General features: G+C 43.6%; 1 protein-coding gene across 4 annotated transcripts in view; it reads left to right on the plus strand.

Moving 5' to 3' along the window:
- The window catches only part of UST (uronyl 2-sulfotransferase), a 292,969-nt gene that overhangs the window by 176,964 nt on the left and 98,592 nt on the right, over positions 1 to 17,413 (plus strand). For all 4 annotated transcript variants that reach the window (XM_073337584.1, XM_073337587.1, XM_073337585.1 and 1 more), the window contains exon 5: positions 1,535 to 1,688. In XM_073337584.1, the coding sequence (XP_073193685.1) occupies positions 1,535 to 1,688 (154 nt within the window). The remainder of the gene's footprint in view (positions 1 to 1,534; positions 1,689 to 17,413) is intronic.

Consider the following 17,413-nt stretch of genomic DNA (forward strand, 5'->3'; position numbering starts at 1 on the left):
AGATGCTTAAAGATTAGTTTTATTTCCCTCTTGCTAAATGACAATTGCAATTTTCTCTCCTCTGATCAATTTTTTTTCCCCTGAAGCTTTGAGTCCCAATTCAGAAAAGTATCCTTATTCACAAAATCATATTAAGCATGTGCTTATGTTCTATCAAACTCAATGGCACTGAAGCACCTGCTTAAGTGCTTTCATGAATCAACATGTCATTTTGTAAATTTTAAATACTAAAACATTCCCCCCATCCTTAGTTCAGACAAGTTCCCAGTTGGGGCCACCCTAGGAATACCTCTCTCCCAACAGGCTCTACTCCCATTTTTGCTGTCTTGAGGCTTTTGTAGCCTGCAATATCCCCTTTTCACTTCAGATATTTTAGCTGAAGGAGTAACACAAGCAACTTTCTTTTTCTCACTATTGGGTTGGTGAGGTAAGCCTGTTCTCCCGAAGAGGATTTCTTAAATTGAGAAATATGATTACTTTTCCAGCATACTAAAAACAAAAGATACGGTAGAGAGCCAGCTGTCCTATCTTCCCCCCACATGAAATTAGGGGCGAGGGGAGATTGTAAACCATTGCCTCACCCCGGGAGATAAGAAAAGAGAGATCCCAGCATCTATTGTAAGGGTGTTCTCGATCTAGAGAGGAAGCCCTGGTTTATGGCTTCATCTGCGAGATCTGAGGGCTTAGGTTGCATTTTGCTTTTGTTTTAATGATGGTCCCAACTTTCGCTACCCCTTCCTTTTCCTTAAATCTCTATATACTGGTGATTCATATTTTAAGTTCTTTGAGGCAGGGGTTGTCTCTTGATAGATAGATATCTCAACATGCAAAGTTAAGGTGCTAAATAAATAATAATAGCCATTAACAAAAATAAGGAAAAATATTTGTATAAGCCACAGCATATAAAAACAATGAATTCCACCCAGCTCTGTGAAGCATGATTTTAGTTCTTTCACTTTTTCCAAGTGAATGCTTCTGCAACAAGATTGAGCATTGCAAGCTGGCAGCTGTCATCTCTCAGATCATGGCCTTTATTTTAAAGATGAAGGTGATTGCAGGGCCACCTTGTAGAACTCCAAGGGTTGCATTTTGTTTCCATTTCAGCCACCCCTGCCTTGTCATGATTTCCCAGATGGGAAATTAGTACATGGAAATATGAATCCAAAGAACCAGATTTAACTGCAGAAACTGAAAAATTCAAGGAGAGAGCCCAAGTAGAATAAAAGTTGTCATAGTTGCTCTTCATAGTAGGGAGCGTTTCTCTGGCTGAAATGTGTGTATCTTAATACAATACTGTTATTATCTTCCAGCTTAAAGGGGCTTTATGCACTCTTAGAAGGAGTTGAGGCACTTTTACCGTTAAGAACTTCTACATACAACTTCTAATCTTCATACAACTTCTAGCCTTCATACAACTTCTAATCTTCCAGCAGCTTTAAACTTGCACAGAGAACAACTTTTTAAAGCATTTGATTATGAGATGTGAATGTATGTCTGCAAACATCTAATGAGATCTACACATTTCCCCCACCAGGTTTGGAGGAGAACAGCCTGTGTACATCAATATTATTAGGGATCCTGTCAACCGATTTTTATCGAACTATTTTTTCCGTCGATTTGGAGACTGGAGAGGGGAGCAAAATCATATGATCCGCACCCCAAGTATGAGGCAAGAAGAAAGATATCTAGTAAGTTCTTTTAAATTAAAGGCTGTTAACAAAATACTTATTTGTTCACCATCCAGATAAATAATTACAAAAATTGAAACAGGATGTTTGGAAAGTTAGAGAATGAATTATCTTTCGTCTCCCTTCAGCCATTCCTGGTGTAGGGCTTCATGTTAAGTTGTATAGTCTTGATTTTCATCAGGCTGTATAGAGCATATGCTGCCTTGATCAGGAATATAATTATCTATTTGTCATGTTAGAGAGATGTGGTGAGTGAGTTAATACATTTTATTGGACCAGCTTCTGTTGGTGAGAGACAAGTTTTTGCGTTTAAATAGAGCTCTTCTGCATACAACAATGGAAGACATCTAATTTGTCAAGATAACTGTGAACCGGGTCCAACTGCCACTGAAGTTAATGGAGGCTTTCATTTACTTAATTGGCATTGGATTAGGCACTCTGTTTGTCATGCTGGATATTTGGGACTGAGACCAAGAATGTCAGTCATGCAGTTTCACTAGAGTAGGGGGGTTCTCTCAACACATTTTTTGGGTGGCCTCCGAATGTGGCCACCAATTCTCTCTGGTGGCCACACTGACACTTTTTCCTAAAATATGTAATTAACTTGAGGAAAAACAATTAAATATGCACAGACACACATCCAAATCCTTGTAATGTGTATTTGTAGGGTTTTTTGGCAGACTCAGTAATACAAATAACGCTGCCTCCCCCTTTGCGAGTGATATTTGTATATTTGTTAATATCACAGCACACTTAGTACCTACCTGGGAGGCTGTGAAAAGTGATGTGATTTTTAACAAACATACAGGTATCACTTTTCACAGATAGTAAGTTTGCTATGAAAAATGATACTTGCATGTTTGTTTATCACTTTTCTCAATAAGCCCTGGATGGAGGGGACACGGCGGGAGGCGGCAGGGGCCAGAGGTGATGGTGGGATGGATGTGGGGATGGGGAGCCAGTTGGGGCCTGGGGCAATGAGGGGGTGGATGCGAGGCTATGGGAGGCAGCAGGGGTAATGGGGATGGGTGATGAGTCCAGGTGTCATGTGGACAGAGCCAGGACCCGGTGTCTTTTGCCATGCAGCCAGGGCCAAGGCTCAGCACCCACGGCCAGAGCTGGGGACAGGAACTGCGTGGCCGGAGCCATGGCCTAGTGTCTGTTGCCATACAGCTGGGCCGGGACTCAGTGCCCACGGCCAGAGCCAGGAGCTGGGGACAGGAATTGCATTGCCGGAGCCAGGGATTGGAGTCTCCTGCCACGCAGCCAGAGCTGCGGGTCAGTGCCCGGGGACGAGTGTTTGCCGCCTCATGGCCAGAGCTGGATCTGGGTGCCAGAGCCCAGGGCTGCGTGGCCAGAGCTCAGGAACAGAAGATCTGTGGGTTGGCGCCTGCTGCTGTGCAGGTGGGGCAGGGGATCAGTGCCAGGGGCTGGGGTCGGCGTCTGCCACTGCACGGCCAGACCTTGGGACTGAAGCCTGCTGCCACACAGCTGGAACCAGAGGCCGGAGGCTGGAGCCCTGCAGCTGGAGCCCAGGGCCATGGGGCCAGAGCTGGGGGGGGTCAGTACCACTGCCCCGCGGTTGGAGTCCGGGGCCGCACGGCCAGGCTCCTGAAGTCCCACCACTGGAGCCTGCTGCCAAAACCCCCTCCCCCCAAGGTGGTCAAGAACTCACCTTGCTCCTGCAGCGTTGTGCCCCACCTCTCTCCAGAGGTGGTGCGGGGCACTGCGCATCTAGGAGCAACAAGGAGGGAGTGTGAGAGGCTGATGCTTTGCCCCCTCCCCCAATCACTGCCCAGGAGGCTGTTGTGGCCCCATGAAAACCTCCTGGTGGCGCCAGGTGGCCACATTTGAGAAACGTTGCACCAGAGTGCTTAAGAAATTTGGGTGAGCCTAAAAATTTCATGTTCTTCCTGTAAAGCTAAAGTAGACTCAGCCAGCTGCAAGTGGTGTCTTTCACAGACTGATCCGATTCCAGTTCTTGATTTTATTTGCTCAGCTTTCTTTTGTGACATAAATGCTATTTGTGGTTGATCTTCTGTTCTGTGGAATATATGTTTGCTGATTTTGTGTTTTTTACATTGATACTGTGTGTGCTCAGCAACTTGAGAGTAGTAGACTGCCTGAGGTGACCTGTTGCACACCCAATGTGTAGTATACACCATAATGTCTCAGCAAAGACAAAAATATGGGGTTACATCCTGACCCCATCACAGTTAGTGTTGAAACCTCCCATTGGCTGCAATTGTGCCAGCTTTCACCCATGATTACCTAACACATTGGGTGTCATTAGGTATAAATATAAAGCAGTATGTTCAAGAAAGAGTTATGAAAGCTAGAAAAGATATTTTGTAATTAAACGTTCATTTGAAATTACTCTGCTTACAAGTTTCAGAAATAAGCTTTAGCCTGCTCCAGCACCATGTAAGGTTGCTGCTTATTGCCACATGGATCGGTTCCAGTTTGTGGATATTTAATTCTTTTTCCAGAGCTGTGATTGTCCTCACCAGCTGAAGTACCACAGTGCTTACTTCAAAGTTCAGAGACAACCAAGGAAAAGGATCCCTAGGGCACATTTGTGATAGGGCAGCTTGTTTCTTTATTTTATGATCTTATAGAAAATGGTACAGGATCAAAATAGATGAGGGTCTAGAGAACAACAAGAGAGAAAAATGGCATAGAATCATAGAACTGTTGCAGGGGGTTAGACGAGAAATCATCAAGTCTATCCCCCTGCACTATGGCGGGACCAAATAAACCTAGATCATCCCTGACAGGTGTTTGTCTAACCTGTTCATAAAAACCTCCAATGATAAGGGTTCCACTTGGAAGCCTATTCCAGAGCTTAACTACCCTAATAGTTAGTCTTCCCAAATATCCAACGTAAATCTCCCTAGCTGCAAATTAAGCTGATTACTTCTTGTCATACCTTCAGTGGACATGGAGAACAAGTGATCACGGTTCTCTTTATAGCAACCCGCAACATATTTGACGACTTATCAGGTTCCCCCTCAGTCTTCTTTTCTCAAGACTAAACATGCCCAGGTTTTTTAACCTTTCCTCATAGGTCAGGTTTTCTAACATGTTTTATCATGTTTTTGCTCTCCTCTGGGCTCTTTCCAATTTGTCCACATCTTTCCTAAAGTGTGGTGCTCACAGTTGGACACAGTACTCCAGCTGAGGCCTCCCCAGTGCTGTGTAGAGCAGGACAATTACCTCCCATTTCTTACATATGGCACTCCTGTTAATACACGATAGAATGGATGTTGTGAAGGCAAAAATTATAACTGGGTTAAAAAAAAATTAGATACGTTCATGGAGGATAGCTCCATCAGTGGCTATTAGTCAAGATGGTCAGGGATACAACCTCATGTTATGGGTGTCCCTAAACTTCCAGCTGCCAGAATCTGGGACTTGATGACAGGTGATGGATCACTTGATAAATTACCTTGTTCTTTTAATTCCCTTTGAAACATCTGGCACTGGCCACCATCGGAAGACAGGACAATTGGTCTGATCCAATGTGGACATTCTTATGTTTGTATGAATGATATTTTTCACAGCTGAATCATCTTGACTCATTCAGTTTGTGATCCACTGTAACCCGCACATCCTTTTCAGCAGTTCTACCGCGTAGCCAGTTATTTCCCGTTTTGTAATTGGGGATATGATTTTTTTCCTTCCTAAGTGAACTGTTTTGTATTTGACTTCGTTGAAGTCAGACCAATTCTTCAATTTGTCGAGGTTGTTTTAAATTCTAATCCTGTCCCTCCAAAGTGCCTGCAGCCCTTCTCAGCTTGGTGTCATCTGCAAATTTTATAAGCATATTCTTCACTCCATTATCCAAGTCAATAATGAAAATATTGAATAGTGCTAGACCCAGGACTGACCCCTGTGGGACCTCACTATATTATCCATGCCTAGTTTGATGACAAACCACTGATAATTACTCTTTGAGTACAGTCTTTCAAACAGTTGTGCACCCAATTTACAGTAATTTAATCTAGACTACATATCCCCCATTTGCTTATGAGAATGTAATGAAGGACTGTGTCAAAAGCCTTACTAAAATCAAGTTATAGCTGCACATCATCTGCTTCCCTCCTATCTATGAGGCCAGTGTCTTAAAGAAAAATAAGTAAATTTTTTGGAGGGACAAGGAAGTAGATGAGGCACAAGATGTGTTCTGTACCCTTTTTCACACCACAACTCTGAATTACTTCTGCACAGCACAATTCACAATAACCATCCTAGATGAGGTCAGTTTTACCTAAACAAGGCTATGTTTTTGCATGTAGCTGAGCTGTGGGGTTTTTTTTTTCCCTCATTTGTTTGTTTTTTGGCTCTGTTACTTTTATCATATGGCTGCTTGGGGTACTTGCATGGGTTACACTAAGCATTTTAAAATTTTATCACATCTACTATATAATTAAAAACTCATTTGTAAGTGTTGAAAGTATTTCTGCATTTACTGTATGTCTGGGGATATTAAGAGTCAGCTTGGGTCATTGCTGACATTCTCATGCGTGTGCTTGGAAGGCAGACTAACAGCTTTCCATTATGTGTGCAACGTACGTGTGTTTGTGTTCTGTGGTGTGTGTATAGGACAGAACAGTTGGGAAAGTATATTTATACTAGAGTCATCTTGCCTTCCCTTTAGGAAAAAAATAGGAGATTATTGGTACACTTTGTACTTTATCCTGCAAGGTGCTGACTGCCTTCTCTTGTCATTTAAATGGGCGGTATGGTGATTGGCACCTCTCTGCTTAAAAATAGGTGAGTATTTCATAAGGCTTCATGCAATTTAACCCATTCTTTAAGGCTTATGATTCACCAAATACATAAAGTTTCAGTATATTTACTTCCAACAGGCACTGTTACAGGATTGGAACTTCATAAACGTGTATAATTCGTTGGTATCCCTCTTGCTTTAAATGTTAATGGCAGAATGGAAAAAGATGCCCATCTTTGTACTCTAGCAAGTTTTCTCTCTCTCACAGACACACACACACGTATACACATGTGTATGTGCACATGGACAGTTTGGTCCAAACATATTTGCATGGACACAGAAGTTATAGGCACAAGAAAAAAAATTATAGTAGCAGAAGGCCAGTAAAATGTTGGTGTCAGTAGCCCATTGTCTTGCTCAAAGAGCATTTTGTTCTTTTAGAGACATTGTCAGCAACTTTGTAAAGATTAATTTGTGTTTTTTGTTTTAATTTTCACTGTTCATAATGCTCTACTGGAAGACTGGAAACAAAATGTTCCCCTTTTGGACTCTGTCCTCCTCCTTTTGGCAAACTTTGATTGTCAGATGTCTTATTCAAAGAGGCTTGTTGTTCATGTCTGAGTAAAGTATAGGCCAGCTGCCAACAAAATTCATTTTAACAAAAGTCACTCGTTCAGAATGTTAAAGATTTTTGAAGATGTGTTATCTAACCAAATTTCATAGTATGTAACTGCATCTTAACCCTTTCCTTTGTAGTGCAAAGAGGTGTATACTTACATTTTAACTGAGATTATGGGTTTTATGGCCACTTTAAAATCTGCTAAATCAATTGCTTGATCTAGTTGGGAAGAAAATAAGGATAAAATTTTTACCCCAGACATACAGCATGGCAGCCTTTTAGTATACTACTGATCCTTGGGCAGGTTTCTGCCTTCAACCCTCCACATTTACTTCCTAAAGATTTTCTTTGGATGAAAACTAGCCATATAGTGTGTGTTCTTTTCTGGGGGGGAAGTGGGGGGTTTCAGAGGGTCATCTTAGTTTTGGGTAATCCCTCATAAAGCTCTTTAAATGCAAAACATTGCATTATAAGTGAGCTGCTGCTAGTGTAGTGGTGGTGTTGGTCATTGTACTACACATAAACAGCTTGGGGTGGATTGTGCCTAGCCATGTGCTGATGTGCAAAGAGAGAGGACACGAGTGAGGAGGACAGGAAAAGATGGCCCTGTTCCCCTTCCCTTATGCGCCTGAACAGGGGCCAGGAAGAATACCAGTTCTTGGATTCCACATATATAAGAACAAGGGGAGTCTAGCACAGATCACTATTCTAGCCTGCCAAAAAGGGAGGGGGTTGGGCAGAAGGGAGTACGGGGCTGTGGTCCCACGCTCATCCTTCCCTACCCCCTTTTTTGGACCATGTGAAATGTTGTATTTACGTACTAAATATGGTACAGGCAGCTGCTGCAAGGTGAGCTTCTCCACACAGCTCAGCCCGTTCCTTGACCTAATCTGCAAAGACCACTGTCTCTGCTGAAGTGATGTATACAGTCAATCATCTAAACAGCTCAGTCCTGGACTTCTCCAAAGGTAAATCGTGTTGATGTTTTAGTGTGTGTGACAGTATATTGGGAAATGTCTGAAACCACCAATCCCTCTTCAATTAGGATTTCAAGCACATTCACTGGGAACTGTCCCACCTTATGTTCCCATAAAATTAGAAGTTCTTTTGGTTCCTTTGGGCCAAAATCATTTGCCCAAATGTATGGACTCTGGAGGCATTCAGTCCAGCCTAACTAAAGCAACTATGTCATTCACAGCACAGGTAAGGCAGCTTTTAAAAGAAAACTCCATCCATGAATTCAGTTTAGGCCCCGGGCCTGAGAGATCAGAAGCTAAGGACACCTCACAAAGAATATAAACTATTTGTATTTGAAAACTTTTGATTACAGTTGTTCTTTCTAAACTTCCTGCTGGTCATGGGCACCTTTCAGAAACCACTGGGATCATTTGTAATACGAGGAGTGTGAGAGAGAAAATATAAAAGAGATGTAAGGATCTCTTTTAACACTGACTTAACAACCTTTGATCTAAGGGCCAAATACAGAAATAATGTGTGAAGTGGTGTAAGTTTTATGTTATTAATTGGGCTTCAGGGAGTCTAACTGGGTCTGATTCTGAACTCATAGTTGTAAATAAATGTCAGTGTAACTTCATTGACTTCAACAGAGTTACTCCTGATTTATTCCCGTGTAAAATCAGGAAAACCCTGAGTCCAAAGGCATAATTTGCATACTAAAAGGCTAAAAGAGGGGGGTTAGCCAGAAAAAAAGAGCCAAGAAAGGATAATTTAAGATAATATCCTTCTCGATGGATCACTGGATGATGACCGGTTCTGTGCATTCCCCCCCGGGGCGCCTGGTGTTGGCCACTGTCGGCAGACAGATACAGGGATAGATGGACCTTTGGTATGACTCAGTATGGCCATTTTTATGTTCTTTTGTACTTATAAAGTTTCATTATAAGTACCTGTTTTTACACACACACAAATTTCTGAAAACTTTGGGATGAAATCTTCCATACTTGGTCTCTACCCAAAGGGGAATATTTTAAACAAAATCCTTCATCTTTTTCTTCTTTAAGTTTAGTAGTTAAAATACATAATCCCTTTCCTTCTTTTAAAGAAATTCTAATCACATTTTAGGCCTCAGTTCTACAAAATCTTACTTATACAAGTGGCCCCACTGGAAAGTCTCTCCCTCCCCCCCTTTTTTGTCACCTTTAAATTAAACCTGGGAAAACAAATGCAAAAAAATGCATGAATGCTACATTAAGTACGGTTTCTGCCGCAAGTTTAGATACGCCATGTGGTACAGATTTGTTTTTCTTGTTAAATATGTAGATCAGTATATTTATTGAGGTCATTACTTTATGTGATAAAAAGCTCAAAATGCTGTTAGAACATCCATCTGCATTCCCCAAATTTGTGAATTTGACTAACAATGTTGTACTACTGCAGCGTTTTGCATTTGATATATGCATATTAATAAGTACATTTAAGTAATTAATAAATCCTCAATATTTGTCTAGCTCTGTTAATGTACTGTATTTTATTAATTAAATCAGTAATAAAATGTGTAGTGTTCATGTGTAGAAGAGAATTGGCCATCACAAGCATCTACCAATATCGGATCCTGCCTGTAGTATTTTTTCCTTTTTGTTTGGAAATTGAAAATATCCAGTAAAGAGTCATTATTTTTTCAGCATTAAGGAACAAATTGGGCCCAATCATGCCACGCCCTCTATGGATGAAATTCATTCCTGTGTTTCTGTTAACTTCACTGAGAGCTGCGTGCATAGATATCTTGTCAGATTCAGGACCCTTGTTTCTTATTAAAGGGTTAGACTTTATTTACCATCAATTGTCAAAAGTTCTCTAAGAAGCACTGCTTGCAAAATTAAGATTGTTAAACCCAGTATTTGTTGTATAATTTCAAATACTGTGATAACATTCCTTGTGTTATTTAGTTTGCTGCAGACATGGCCTCCTGGAGATATCAGGGCCCAGGAAACACTTAAGTCCTGGGTGCCCTCTAGCTATATTGTTTTCCCTATCTCCTTACATATGTATAACGCCTTCCAAGTGAGGATCTCAAAGCAGATTACAAACATGAATTGATTAAACCTCACTAAATTCCTCGAAGGGCCAAAAATGATGTTTCCTTTACATCGGGAAACGGAGACACAGAGCGGTTAGAAGTGAGTTGCCCAAGTTCACATAGTAAGTGTGTTATGGAGCCAGGAAAAGTTGTTCTTGGATCATCTGGTTCCCAGTCATGAGCTTTAACCATAAGACTATATTTTATGTACCTTCTTTCCCTCCTCTCCAAACTTACGCACACACACAGGCCAGCATGTTCCCAGTGTTATACCCCTGTGCTGAGATGACTGGTGGTATTCTTTTGATGTCTTTCAGTCTATCCTGCAGTGCTGATGCTTAAATTTGCCAGCTGTAAATTCTCATTTGAAGATCACACAGTAGCTTCAATAACTAATGCTACCATTCAGGATGAAGGCAGGGCGCTTCTCAGGCATAGCCACCTGTCAGCTGACCCGATTAGAACAGTTTTTTTCTTTTCTAATGAGTTCTTTTAATAGTCTCCAGCTGTTCCCTTTTTCTACGTTAATTCTCAAAATAAAGCTGTGTATTTGTCTCATATTTGTTTAACTATTCAGCGAGTGTATATGCTCTTAACACAATTTATTGTTCACTTAGATTCTCCCATTCTATATTAATCATTTGCAAAATCATAAAGAGTCACTGTCAGATAACTTAGGCCCTCAAATTAGATTGTGTTCTTAATTTTAAAAATAACTATAGAAAACATGATATTAACAGTAACATTTTCTTGTCAGTGATGTTTTTTTAATGGTTTTCCATTGCTGGGTTTGCACCCCAAACACTGTAGCATGATCCTGCTGCATGAGAATCAGAAATTAACCTCGCTAATTTATTTTCAATGACCAAGCTGAGCAAAGTGCAGATGGTAAATAATAAATAACATAACAGTGAAAATTGGGTCTTGAAAATAGTGTGAGTTTCAGCAACATAAGATGGTATTAGTAACACAAGTGAAGAGATTTGGATTTGATCAATGATTTTTAACCTGACAATAGTTACATCATTCTGTGTTGCACCCCTTTTCAGTAAAGGACTATGTAGGGTAACCACAAAGCTTTGCTTCAGAATATAAAAATTAAGTCAGTTTTTTCTTAAGATTTGTGGATGTTCAGCACTTTGTGACTGAGCATCTCAAACTATATTGCAAACGTTAAGAAACTCCATGAGAATTTAGGACCCAGGAAGCACTGAAGTCCTGGGTATTAGTCAGTGGTACCACAGGTGCTCAACACCACTGACAATCAGGCCACTTATATTTAGGAACCAACATTAGGCACCCAAGTCTGAAAATGTTGACGTTCATTTTTGCAGTTAGCAAGTTCAGGCAAGTTCTGTGCTATCCTTATGGGTGAAAAGAATATAATGCAGCTTTTTTTAAATTATTTTTCAAGATACTATTGTCTAGTTTATGCATGTGTGGCCATACTTTCCCTTTCAGCTCACAGCCCAAAGACCAGGCTGTGTGCTGGGTATCTTTGCAGGAAAGGAAATCTTATAGCGGAAGACCAAAATGGAAAGATCACCAAGTCTGGTGTTTGTAAGTCCTCAGGGGTGTGGATGGCATTTGCCACAGTGACATTGCACAAGCAAAACAATGGGGACAAGGAAATACATGTTTTTATCAGGAGTTCCTGTCATCAAGCAGACCCATCACCAGCCAAATTTGAGGGATAGTGTGTGCATGTGCACACATCTCCACAGATTGCAGGGGAACATCCCTTGTGCTTCCAGTCATCCTCCTGTACCCATACACCCTGTTGATCAATGCCAACAGGGCAGATGGAACTGACAGGACCATTCTCTTCACCTTAGATTCTGACTGTAGAGGTGGGTAAGCTAGCAGGAGGGAGAGCTGAAGGCTACAGGCTCGCTCTCTCTTTCCCACTCTGCTCCCCACGAGGAAAGGTGGGGAAACCAATAGGGGGACCGCCCTTCTTGTAAGAGGAGGGAGGCAGATGGAGCATCTTTCACACTATTTCTCCCATCAGGTGCTGCTCACCTGCTTGGCAGAAAGGTGAGGAGTTTGCTCAGGAACAGATTGTGTTTGACATTGGGTGACTGCTAAAACTGATGTGTTCAATGTGAGTTTCTTCAGTGTTGCATTGTTTGAAAGAGGAAGGGAACATTCCTTCCCTGAATGAGGTGTTAGCTGTTTTCCTCATGAGGGGCACCACTTGCTCCGGACTTGCTTTCACAAGCCAGGAAGGTCATGAGTTGATTTGCAAGTCTTAAAGACACCCCTTTGGGATGTCCAGTACTTCTTGATGAATGAATGTACTGAACTCCAAGAATGCAGGCAAGCTGTTGGTGGGTGGACATGTGTGGAGCGGATCCATGGTGTCTGCACCTCTCGGATCATGTTCTGATGCAAATGCACAAGCCGCTGTGATGTTACACTTCCTCACCATTTATCAGTTGCTGGGATGATGTCAAAGCAGAACCTGTCTTCACTTCTCTCTCCTCCTCTTCCCTTCCCTCTAAGGTGCCGAACGCCCGATGGAAAAGGGACACTGGTGGCTCTGGTTGGCACTGCCGGCCAGGCCATTAAAATTCTGGTTGGTGGCGCAGCATGGGCCCGGGGCTAAGGCAGGCTTACTGCCTGCTCTAGCTCCCAGCGGTGGCCAGGTCCTTGCATCCCCTAGGCACATGGGCAGCCAGGGAGGCTCCGCGCGCTACCCCCACCCCTAGTGTCATCTCTGCATATCCCATTGGCCAGGAACTGTGACCAGTGGGAGCTGCAGGAGCAGCACCTGTGGGTGTGAGGGCAGCATGCAGAGCCTCCCTGCCTACCCATGTGCCATGGGGCTGCAGCCACCTGCCGGCTGCTTCCTGGGCGCCACGGTAAGCACTGCCGGGACCCCACATTCTGAACCCCCTCCCACACCCCAACCTGCGCCAGCCTGGAGTCTTCACCCGCACCTAAACTCTCTCCCATAGCCTGCACCCCCTCAACACCCTACCCTAGCCTTGAACCCCCTCCTAAACCCCTCATCCTTGGCCACCCCCAGAGCCTGTACCCCCTACCAGAGTCCTCACCCTCCCTGCACTCCAACTCCCTGCCCCAGCCCAGAGCCCCCTCCTGCACCCCAAATCCCTCATCCCTGGGCCCAACCGGAGCCCTCAACCCACTCCCACACCCCAACCCTTTGCCCCAGCCTGGTGAAAGTGGGTGGGGGGAAGAGCAAGCAATGGGGGGGGTGGAGTGAGCAGGGGCGGAGTCTTGAAAAAGGGGTGTGGCCTCGGGAAAGGATGTTCGTTTTTGTGCAATTAGAAAGTTGGCAACCCTACCTCCCCCTGCCAGTTACCACATCAGTCCTTTGCTCTTCATGGGCCTGCACACAGTTGCAGCTTCTCCTTTAGGCTGGCCAGTGCAGCTGCTAAACTTTTAAGAGCCAGGTTGGCATCTCACTTCAGGGCCACTATGCCTGTTTTGTTCCCCTTCCTGCTGCTGCTGCTTTTCCTGCTAGCTGCCTCTCCAGACCTATGCCCAGACTTCCCCGACCTCACTTGTTGGGTACTATGGCCCTGAGTATAGGGAAGGTTATGAACTCATATGCCAATGCCTTGAACAAATTAATTTTTAAATATTTTTGTGGGCTCCATAACTCTGCAAACTGCTTCTCCCTCTCTGATGCCAAATGAGTGCAGTTGCCTTCCCAGCACTCTCTGAGCTGCCGGTCTTCTGCCAGGACCTCCTCCGGACCGGGAAGCTGAGCTCGGCGACCAGGTCCATGGCAACCAGTGAGGGGGCAGATCTCCTCACAGAGCCCCTGCTACACAATCTTCATCTTCTTCTGCAGGTGGCGGAGTCGCCCTCAGAGCACCAGAGGCTGGTCCTGGCAGGATCAGAGACCTCCTGGACTACGACTGGGGGGACTGGGTGGATCCCTATGCATTTGGCTGGTGCATGGGGCTCTCCACCCTTGGCATCCCTTGGCGCATACTTCGGGAGGTGGAGACAGCCTTATTACCCACTTCTCGGTCTTTCCTCAAGCGGGTCCTGCAAGAGATTATCCTCCACCCGCCCCTCACCCCAGGCCCTCCATATCTCTTCACCTGGCACCTGCCCCGTGAGTCCTCTTGACCCCCACCCCTTTGTACCCTGAGCTGGCTGCACGATTTGCAGCTGGTTCGCTTCCGAACTGCGCTGCGGGACCATCTTTACACGCTCGTGCTCCACACTCTTCACCACCCACGTGTCCCGTCCCAACACCAAGTGGCAGCACCTTCTACCAGCTGTAGAGGGTGAGGGACCCCAGTGGGCCAACCTCTACTCCATCTTGGTTCCACGGCCCGCCAGGAATATTAGCTGGCAGCTCCTTCCTGGAGCCATGAGCACGGGCATGTACCTGGCGCAGTTCACCTCTATTCCCAAAGCTTGTCCTTTTTGCAGTGTGAGGGAGACCTGGGCGAATGTCTATCTGCAGTGCGCCAGGTTGCAACCCCTCTTCCTGCTCCTCCAGAGCCTGTTCTTGTGGTTCTGGCTGCACTTTGCCCCGCACCTTTTTATATATGCACACCCCACTGCTGGCCCCATGAAGTCGAGGGGCCTCCTCGTCAACAACCTCCTAGCTATGGCCAAGGTGGCCATTTATAACAGCAGGGAGAGGAGGTTGGCTGAAGAGGGGCTCTGAGACTGTGGGGCCTGTTTTCGTTCCTTTGTCTGCTCACGCATCCGGGCGGAGTTCCTCTGGGCTACATCCACTGGCTCCTTGGATACCTTTGAGGAGCAGTGGACACTGTCTGGGGTTCTCTGCTCGTTGTCCCCTTCAGGTTCCCTAGTTTTGGCCCTTTGACCCTCACACCTGTTCCTGTTTTTTTTTTCTTTGTTGTCCCCTGAATTTAGTTGAGTTCTGGGCTCAGTAGCTCCTCCCTGGGCTGAGGGAGGGGCTTTCAGCCCACCCACTTCCTAGCACCCAAGAAGGACCGTTTGTAATCAGATACGTTTATCTATTTCTATTTGTTACAGGGTGGATTGTCCCAGAGGCTGGAGAGCCTGGGGCTAAGCCAGCCCTGATTACAGGATGTGCCACACCTGGGTTGAATCAGGGGATCCCAGGATAAAAAGAGTGGGAAGCTGCAGTGAAAGCAGAAGCCCAAGCAACTTGCTGTTTGGTCTGTAGACACTGCAGGGAGAAAGAAGTCTCCCATAGGGCCTTGAAGCAGCAAGAGAGGGTGGGAGAGAGTTCTCCAGGTAGGGAAGCTTAGGAGCGAGACTGTGCAAGCCGTGGAGAAACTGTCAAGGCCTGTTGGGGTGAAGTCTGTGTGCATTTGTGGTGTTTTGGGTTAATCAGGAGAGAGACACTGAACTGCGCTGGGCATAGGGGGCCTAAATGAAGTGTGTGTCAGAGGACTAAATGAAGCTTTTGTGGGGATTGTTTGAGCCACTTTTGAACTGAGAGTACTTAACGGCCCTTGAATGGGGGAAACATAGGGTGCTGCAGAGTGACTTCTGGCCATGAGGGGCTACTCAAGACATGGCTGCATGATCTTATACTATTTCACAAACTAAAGTAGGAGAGTTAAGCTGCTCTCCTTTTAGGTTTTATAATAGAAAGGAAAAATTATGCAGTGATTGTTGAGCCAATGTGCTGCTGAAATAGCAGCTGGGCTCATGGAAGGCCGCTTAACACTACCTGAGGCCTTCCCTATTGGTTCCTTTGTTCCTCTTTCTCAAGTTCTAGAAATGAATTTTGCAGGCGGTTGCATTTCTTTAAACTGTGTCTTGAGAGTGGCTGTTAACCTATTAAGATGTGGCCCCATTCCGTTCCATGTCTGTTCTTTGTCTAAAACTCACCCGTTTGTAACTAATCCTTCTTAGGTACCAGGAGTTCTCTTTAAAATGACTTTTTTGGATATCTTACATAGGGAAATAAATTGGGAGGGGAAAAAACATTCAATTCAGCTTTCCACATACCCTCCTTATCTTGGCAAGACTGACAGTATTTGGATATTGCTGAAAAGGAGATGAAGAAAGCCATCAAGAAATACATTATTTATCTTGTTTTGTCTCTGTTATTTACAACTTGTCCTTTTTCCAGGTAACCATGAAGGACATTCTAGTAGCTGGTTTTAGCAACTCAGGTTTTTTGATTTTTTTTTAAATAGTGCCCTTATAGATGAAGTATTCTATTAAGTAGGGTAATGTCTAAAGAATGTTACTGTTATTAATCAGATTATTTTCACAGTGGTATATTAATGCATCTTTATTTTTTAAATTAAAATATTCCAGTTTACTTTGAATTGCACTTGAGCATAACAGCTGGGTTAGAAAACAAATAAAGTGTTTCTCTTTGAAGTACTATGGGGAAACTTTGAAAAAAATGTTTTCATATCCCTTCCCCAGCTCATTTGTCCAACTACTTGAGGGTTTGTGGCCTGGTCCTTTGTATCACTTCTGTGTGGTGGCTGAATTTATATCATTCAAATTAGGATTTAACATTGATCTTTCAAGACTGACTATGTCTTGTGTTAATATCACATCCATCCACTTACAAACAAATATCCAAAAATGTTAAATCACAGATATATTTTCTTTTTAAAGCGTGAAAATCATGGCATCCTCAACTTCCGTGACAGCTGTCCAGCATTATTTATCGTTAGTGGAGATATAATACAAGAGCACATTTGTAGACCTTCCTGAACTGTGGGGTTTTGAAGTTCTCTTAGCCATGTAATGCATTAAGCTCTACTGTACTATTTTTTGGTTTTGTTGTTGTTCAGTGTTTTACAGGAAATGTAAATGACTTATTTTGAAATTCAAAGGTATTTGTTTTAATAAGTAATACCTTAGGGGTACTTTTGTTTTCTTCTTAAAATGTAATTGAACATTCTTCTCTTCAATTCCCCTTGCAGTGTTTTCTACACTCTTGACAAAAGGATTTCTAGAGACAAGGTGAATGAGGTAATCTCTTTTATTGGACCAACTTCTGTTGGTGAGAGAGACAAGCTTTTGAACTGTACAGAGCTGCTCTTCAGGTCTGGGAAAGATATCAGAGCTAAATACAAGGTTGACTAGATAGAAGTTTAGTGTAAGTAGTTTACACACATTCTAAGGGACTATTCAAGGTGAAGTGACCTTTTAACATCCCTGTAGTCACAGGACGAAAAGGTGGGCTAGTGGGTTACAGATTGTTGTAATAAACCATAAATCCAGTGTCTTTATTAAGACCATGATTTTTAGCGTCTAGCAAAGTTATGAATTTAAGCTCCCAGGCTCGTCTTTTGAAAGTGTGCAGTTTCCTTTGAGGATGAGGACTGTTAATAAAAGGATTTCTGTTAGTAATTTGAAGTTAGCATGATATGCTAAAGGAA

Source organism: Lepidochelys kempii, chromosome 3 (genome assembly GCF_965140265.1).
Source record: "Lepidochelys kempii isolate rLepKem1 chromosome 3, rLepKem1.hap2, whole genome shotgun sequence".
Taxonomy (NCBI): Eukaryota; Metazoa; Chordata; order Testudines; family Cheloniidae; genus Lepidochelys; species Lepidochelys kempii.